Source organism: Vitis vinifera, chromosome 9 (genome assembly GCF_030704535.1).
Source record: "Vitis vinifera cultivar Pinot Noir 40024 chromosome 9, ASM3070453v1".
Classification (NCBI taxonomy): domain Eukaryota; kingdom Viridiplantae; phylum Streptophyta; class Magnoliopsida; order Vitales; family Vitaceae; genus Vitis; species Vitis vinifera.
The window spans coordinates 19,835,984-19,843,498 of NC_081813.1; the positions used below are offsets into that span (position 1 = coordinate 19,835,984).

The following is a 7,515-nucleotide window of genomic DNA, read 5'->3' on the forward strand; positions in this document are numbered from 1 at the left end:
GGTAGTGATTATAGGAAGCATTTTTAACCTAAGAGTTCGTTTGATAGTGATTATAGGAAGTGCTTCTAACATTTTTAGCACTTGAAATTTTTTATCTTTTAAGTGTTAAAAAAACTAGAAATGTTTCCTGAAATCACTGTCAAACCCATACTTAGTTTAGCCACAAAACTTTTTAAAATAATGTAAATGTTAAAATGCATGAAATATTTAATAACCATTCTATCATAATTTTCTTTTATATTAAAAATTGATGGGATACTATCCTTCCTTTCATGGTTCCCTATTTGCTTTCTGTCCATTCTATTTGTTGACATGATTATCTCCGTTCTCTCTAATGTCATATTAACAGCCAACTCAAGTTGTAGTTGGTAGAGTGAAAATGACTTACAGGACAAACATTCGAAGATGTATAGCATATGCAACAACACATAACAAAGCATAATTTGTAGTTCCCATGAAATGATCACCATCAAACTAGTGGATACACATCTCATTTCCTCAAAATATTAAATTAAAAAAATGTCTCAAATGCACAAAAAAAAAAAAAAATTATCCAAAAACCAATGAAAATAAATACAATTTAGGCAACTAATTAAGATCTTCACTTTGTAAGCGTTTGATAAACTGACTCAAAAACTTAAAATGACTTAATAACTTAATTTAAGTCATTAAGTAAATTAAATATGTTTGATAAAATAACTTAATAATATGACTTAAAGTTAAAAACAACTTTAAGTAATAAGTAAGAAAAAAAATTAACTTATTCTTAAGTCCACATCTTCATTTTACCTTTTTATTTTCATTTATCCTAATTACTTCCATAAATCTTTGGCTACTCCATGACCTCCATTATTACTCGACCTCTTTTGCCTTAATTATAATTTATGAGAATAAATATATCAATGATGATTTAAAATAAATTTTAAGTTAATTTTATCAAACAACCTTAATACTTAAAGTAAGAATTAAATTATAAGTTTAAAGTTTAAAGTCAACAACTTAAGTATAATTTAAATTAAAGTCAATTTAAATTATTAAGTAATAAATAATAAGTAATAAGTAATAAGTAATAAGTATAATTTAAATTAAAGTTTAAAGTCCTCAACTATTTTTTATTATCAAAGTTCAAAATGCAGGATTACTGAAACCATAGAAATTTTGTAGGCAATTCTAATGTAAAAACTCATTTGTTCTATTGGTTGATTAGGTGTTTACGGGCATCTCCCATGCTACCTGCCTTCCTAAGACTCAAATGTAACATCATCAACATAAAAATTTTAGGTATCAAATATTGTAATTATGCCTTTAGTGGTATGAATAATTTTCACAACTTTTGTTTTAAGTAGTAAACATCATCAAGAAACTCAAAATTAGCTAAAAATACATTTTTAAAGGTAATCGATTTATCTGCAAGTCAGGTGATTGATTGCTTACTTAAACTCAAAGTTCATAATTAATTGCCTCACTTATTAATCAATTATTTGCTATTTATAATTCATTTGAGCAATTTATAAAATTGATCATCACTCATTTGGATCCATGATGGCTGATTAATCGGTGATTGTGATTTTTCTTTGATTTTTCCATTTCTAGATAATTTGATGATGATGTAACCCTAGGATTAGAAGATCCCTAGAAAAATTATAGTGTTTCATATTTCTAGGCAAGAAGTTACAAAATTAGGAGAGTTCTTAGAAGAGAGAAAACTTATTTTGTTTTTTTGTTCTTGAGAAGATAAAGGCTTGCTTGGCAAATTTTGCCTCAATAATTTTTGACAATTTTTGTGAAAACCATTTATTTTTTAGAATCAATTTTGAGGTTTTTTTTTTCTTAAATAGAGTATTTTAAGAAACAATTGAAAATATGAGGAATATATACTTGGGAATTTTTATATTGTACATAAGTGCACAATACTTTCATGAAGTGTAAGTTTGAGAAAATTAATGTTCATATTTGAATTCTCAAACAGAATTTTATTTATAAAAACAATTGAGAATTTTTTTAAAGAATTTTACATTCTTAAAATGTTTTTGAAAATGTTGCCCAAAAGATCGTAAGTTTAGTTAGTTATGAAAAACCTTTGTTATTCACTTTCTTCAACGATCTTCAAATGATAAATATTCACTTACTAGTGAAATAACATAAAAATAAATTTATCCACACTCAAAGGTATATAAATTTTGAATCCAATTTCACCAACCATGCATCATGTAAGAGATCAAATTGTTCGGCTATATTATAAATAATATTACATAGGATAAGAGAAACATATATAACTGTTGAGCCTTGACATATCCTATATATGTTTTCTTGCTTCCTATATCCATAACTTAAACAATGAGCCCTCGCTCTATAGAATGTCTCACTATTTCTCATATTTCTATCACATGTATAATTTTCACAAGACCAAGTCAATTTCCCTCAATCTAGAATATTTATAGAAATATTCCTAAACCCTTTCATAATTCAACAAAGAAACTTATTTTTATATACACGTTACCTTTTAGCATATGCTTTCTTTGATGCATATGGCACCTTTGATGAGTCATAATTAAGATAGTAGCCTAATGTATTATATGTAAAAACTTATTTAAAATAGATTTACTAGAAATTTAAGTAGATTCTTCCCAAAAATTAAAGTTTGAAGTAAAAGAATACCAAGTGACCATCTATTATTTCCAATCCCTACAATGTTTGATTTATTGAATCCTTACCCTATGCACAACTATCCACATTCTATGATCTCCTCGTGGCCGTAGTCCCTTCTAGGCACCATGATTTCCTCATGCACTGCAAATTCAAACTATTTAGCCAATTCATATTTTCACCTTTCAAAATTCATTTTCTAATCCTCTTATGTGTTCCCTCTACTTTAGGATTCTTCTTCTTCTTCTTTTTCTTTTTCTTTTTTCTTTTTTAAGAAAATTTTACCATTGTTATACTAGAAAAACTTTGGAGCCATTGGTTGTACTAATGAAGGTTAAAATGTCACTTAATTGTGCAATTGTATAAGAATAAAATCATCCATGTACAAAGATACGAGAGGTTTTAATATGGTTTGACTAATTATATCTAAATTTATAAATGAAATAGAATAATTTTACTATGCCATAGGGAAGATTATGTAGAATTGGAAAAATTGATACAACTATTGAACCTTGAAACCTCTCATACATATTCCACCTATTTTATCTATAATTTGAGTGGTGAGACCTTGCTCCTTCTAGTATCTTTTACTTTTCCTTACAAATCTATCTTTACAAGTTTATCTCAATCTTATAACAAATATATATACATACGAAATGTTTCTAATCTTTTTAACACTTGAAAACAACTCTTTTGATAAAAGTTTTTGAGCGTTAGAAATGTTAAAATGACTTCCAAGAATCACTACTAAATAGATTCTTAGAGTGTGTTTGGTAGTGATTCTAGAAAGTGTTTATAACATTTTTAATGCTTAAAATTTTTTATCTTTCAAATATTAAAAAGACTAAAAATACTTTTTAGAATTGTTGTCAAATGCACCCTTAGTATATTTGGTAGTAGGCCCCAAGCCAACATGCTTGAGAGCCAGAAAAAAAATTCTAAGATCATATGCCTTGTATAAGGCTTCAAGGGGTGCATGAGAGACCTGTATTATACTAACCACCAAACATTTTAAAGTTTTGTGTGTCTGATCCTACATATTAACTAAACTGTTGTGCTTAGGGATGGTGGGGGAAGCCCGGTCAAAGGCCGGCTTTGATTGGGCTATTGGAGGCACAAACCCAGCCAGAATTCAAACCAGGAAGGACCTGGCACGCTTATATCAGAATACAACATTAAACTTTGAGTGGGTTCTTAGAATATGAAATTTACAGAACTCATTCAAATAAAACTAGGATATAAGTACTACTGAACATGAAAGCTCAGTTACCTCGAGTCCTTTCAATATCTGCTAGCTAGATATGTGAGTTTAATTTTCTTGAGTGTAGTTACAACATCTTTCATCTCAATCCTCTCCTCAGGTGAATCTGCTACACAATCCATAGCCAATCCCAAGATTGATGATATACATTGCTTCTTTGCCATGAACTGTTCATCCTCTCCTCTTAACAAGTTGGCGTCCACCACTTCAGTAATTGAACCACATAGCGAATCCCATACCCAATTCTTCAGAAAAAATTTCATCTGTAGGCCTTCTCCTTGTAAACGTCTCCATTAACACGATACCATAACTATAGACATCACCACTAGTGGTAACTATTCCATTGGAACCATACTCTACAACACATATTATATTAAATCAATCAATAATCCTTCAAAATTTCGATGACTTGAAAAGAGATGTGTTAAGGCTATGTTTGGTTTCCATAAAGTTTGAGTGAAAATGTGAAGAAAAGAAAATAAAGAGAAAAAGTAGAAGAAAAGAATAAATGAGGGAAAATAAATTAAAAATAAATTTAAAATCAATAAATTATTTTAATTATATAAAGATTAAATAAATTAAAAATATATAAGTTTTTATTTATTTTAATTATACTTAACTTTCCTTCATATTTTTCATAGTGAAACCAGAGTCTTTTTGGAACCAAAGATAACCTAAAAATGAACATGAAGTACAGATAAAGTATTAGGAAAAGTACCTGGTGCCATGTACCCTAAGGTTGCAAGGGTCTGTTTTTCTAATGGACTCTTATTCGCCTAGGAGTTTTGCAATACCAAAATCACCAACGTGACCACCAAAATCTTCATCTAGCAGGATATTGCTTGGCTTCAAATCACAGTGAACAACAGGTGTCGAACAACTGTGATGAAGATATTCCATAGCTAATGCGACATCTATCATTATATTTAATCTCTGCAGGATATCCAAGCAATAGTTGTGAGAATACAGCCATCTCTCCAGACTTCCATTGGGTACATACTCCAGTACCCAATGTAAGAGTTAGAGCAGCTGCTAATAATTTTGATTAGATTTCGATGACAAATATGGCGCATTACTTCACATTCTGCATTAAAGCTCTTGAATGCTGCTTCTTCCTGCAAATTGAAAACCTTGATGGCAGCATCCTTCCCATCTGAAAGAGTTCCTCTATATACCGATCCCAAACTTCCTCTACCAAGTAGATTGCCTGCACTAAATCCATTTGTAGCTTGGAAAATTTCTTGGTAAGAAATTCTCCTCCATGTTTCTATAAGTAATGATTCTGACTGAGTTGGAAGGACTGCATTCCTTTTTCTGCATCTCGTCCACACAAAAATGAGGGCCAAGAAAAGTAGTGTTGATAAAATTGCCGGTAAGATGTATTTTAGTAGGAGCCAAGAAATTGTGGTAGACCGATGAGTGCCAGTTCTGCAGGGTGGGAGTTTCAGCCTTGGTGAACCACACAGTGCCTCGTTCATCATAAAAGATTCGGCTGAGAAGTTTGCAAAAGGCCCTTCAGTGGGGATCTCTCCATATAGTCTATTGAAAGACACATTTAGATATTTTAGATACACTAATCCCTCTAACGATTTCGGTATTTCTCCAGATAGAGCATTGTCGGATAGATCCATGAACTCCAAGCTCTTCAAATTGCTAAATGAGTGCAATATGGGGCCTTCAAATCTATTATGAGCCAAGGAGAGAGAAATTAAATCTCGGAGGTCTACAGCGTTACTTGGAATTTCACATGACAATTGATTCCTTGACAAATCTATTTTTACCAGAACCTTTAAATTTCCCATATCTGACGGTAGATAGCTAACTAGAAAATTTGAGGACAAGTCTAAAGTCAAGATATCCTTCAGGCTCCACAAAGTCAAAGGTATTGTGGAATTTAGTTTGTTGGAGCCCAAGTCGACTTGTCTTAGAAAAGTAAGTTCACCCAAGCATGCTGGTATGGATCCAGAGAGCTGATTATTTTCCAAAAATAACTCAACTAAATTCCTTAGCTGACAAATATCGTTTGGGATGAAACCTTGTAGTTTATTGTCAGAAAGATGCAAACCTTGGAGCTTCTGTAATTGTCCAATTGACGGGGGAATAGTTCCAATTAAGTCATTGTGGTCCAGGAATAACAGATAAAGGCTACCTAAATTTCCAATTTCAGTAGGGATGTTGCCCTTGAGATTGCATGCGCTGGCTCGAAAACGTTCAAGAGAGGTAGAGAGATTCCCAATAGAAGTAGGAAGGATGCCACTTAGAGGATTCAATGTAATGTCCAATGTGCTCAGCCACTTGCAGTTTGTCAATGAAGTGAGAAAACTCAATTCTTGGATAGAAGATTCACCTGTCAGATTATTACCTCCTAGATGCAGGTTCTCAAGGAATCTTATACTCCCAAGTGTATGAGGTATGGATCCAGTGAATGCGTTACCACCAACATCCAGCCTCGTAAGCTTAGAAGCATTGCTGATGGAGCTAGGAATAATACCACTAAGCCTATTAATTCCCAGTAGAAGTTCGTCAAGATTGGGAAGATGAGAGGCAAAGTTTGGTGGAAGATTGCCTGAGAAGTTGTTCCTTCCCAGTGAGGCTGAAACCATGGATGAGATATTGAAGATTTGAGAAGGAATGTAGCCGGTTAGTCTGTTGTCTTCAATTCTCAACACATTCAAAGTATGAAGGCTACCAATTTCACATGGAACCTCACCTGCTATAATTGAACAAACATTTCATGAGTTTTCCATAAAACAACTCTGTTCTAAACTACATAGAATGTATAAAAATAAACCATATTGGAAAGAATAGGTTAACTAAACCATGGAGATTTCTTTTCAAATTTTCACTGAGAGAAAATTTGAAGGTATGCTATCTTTGGAGCTTTCCATAGAATTTTTTATTTGTTAGAATAAGTTGTGAGATCAAATGTTTAGGAAATTAACATAATTATTTTCTGTATTAAAATTGACACGGGAGTATCTTTCTTCATGGTCCAAGAAGCAGAGTCCAAGGGATACAGATTCTCACTATAATTTCCTAAGCTTCAGCCAAATTAGAACCAGAATTTAAAACATCTTTTGGAACAAAGTTGGTGTTTATCTGGCAGATTTTTTTTGGTAGAAGGAGAGTCACCTCAGAATTCCTAATTTTATCTCCTTTTCTTACTTCCCTCGACTTCCTTGGTGAAGTTTCAGTCCTTCTGCAGTTCCTAAGATGTCATTTATTTTTTCGATTAGAAAACTTCTTGGAATTCACTTAGTTTGGTATTGAGAATATAAGCTAGGTGCTTTGGAATCCTATGCTTGGAGGGTTGTTCCAGTGTAAACTATGCAAGTCTTTTGAATCATATGGGAGGGAGTTTTTTGACTGCTTGAAAAAGAAGAGATCTTCAATTCAACCGAGTTTTTCTTTTGAAGAACTGTGTCTCTTTGGTGGATTCCATTGAGTGGTGAGTTCCAGTTTTCAGTGGACGCAAAGGGTGGTGAATTTTGTATCCCTTGAGAGTTCATCGAATTTTATCCCCTGTTTTTGCTAGATTTCCATGATGCTCTTTAAGGGGATCAATTATTATGGAAGCTCATAGCAGTGGAATTGTAGGTCACTTTGAT

The 7,515-nt window shown here is 32.2% G+C and overlaps 1 protein-coding gene across 1 annotated transcript; it reads right to left on the reverse strand.

The window, feature by feature from the left end:
- Positions 1-4,114: 4,114 nt before the first annotated feature.
- LOC100253643 (putative receptor-like protein kinase At3g47110) lies at positions 4,115-6,510 on the reverse strand. Its single transcript, XM_019222123.1, has 3 exons — positions 4,984-6,510; positions 4,702-4,840; positions 4,115-4,263 (listed from the first exon to the last, which is right to left on the reverse strand). Exons 1-3 carry the CDS (start codon positions 6,508-6,510, stop codon positions 4,115-4,117), a joined length of 1,815 nt encoding a protein of 604 aa, XP_019077668.1.
- Between the last annotated feature and the right edge of the window lie 1,005 nt (positions 6,511-7,515).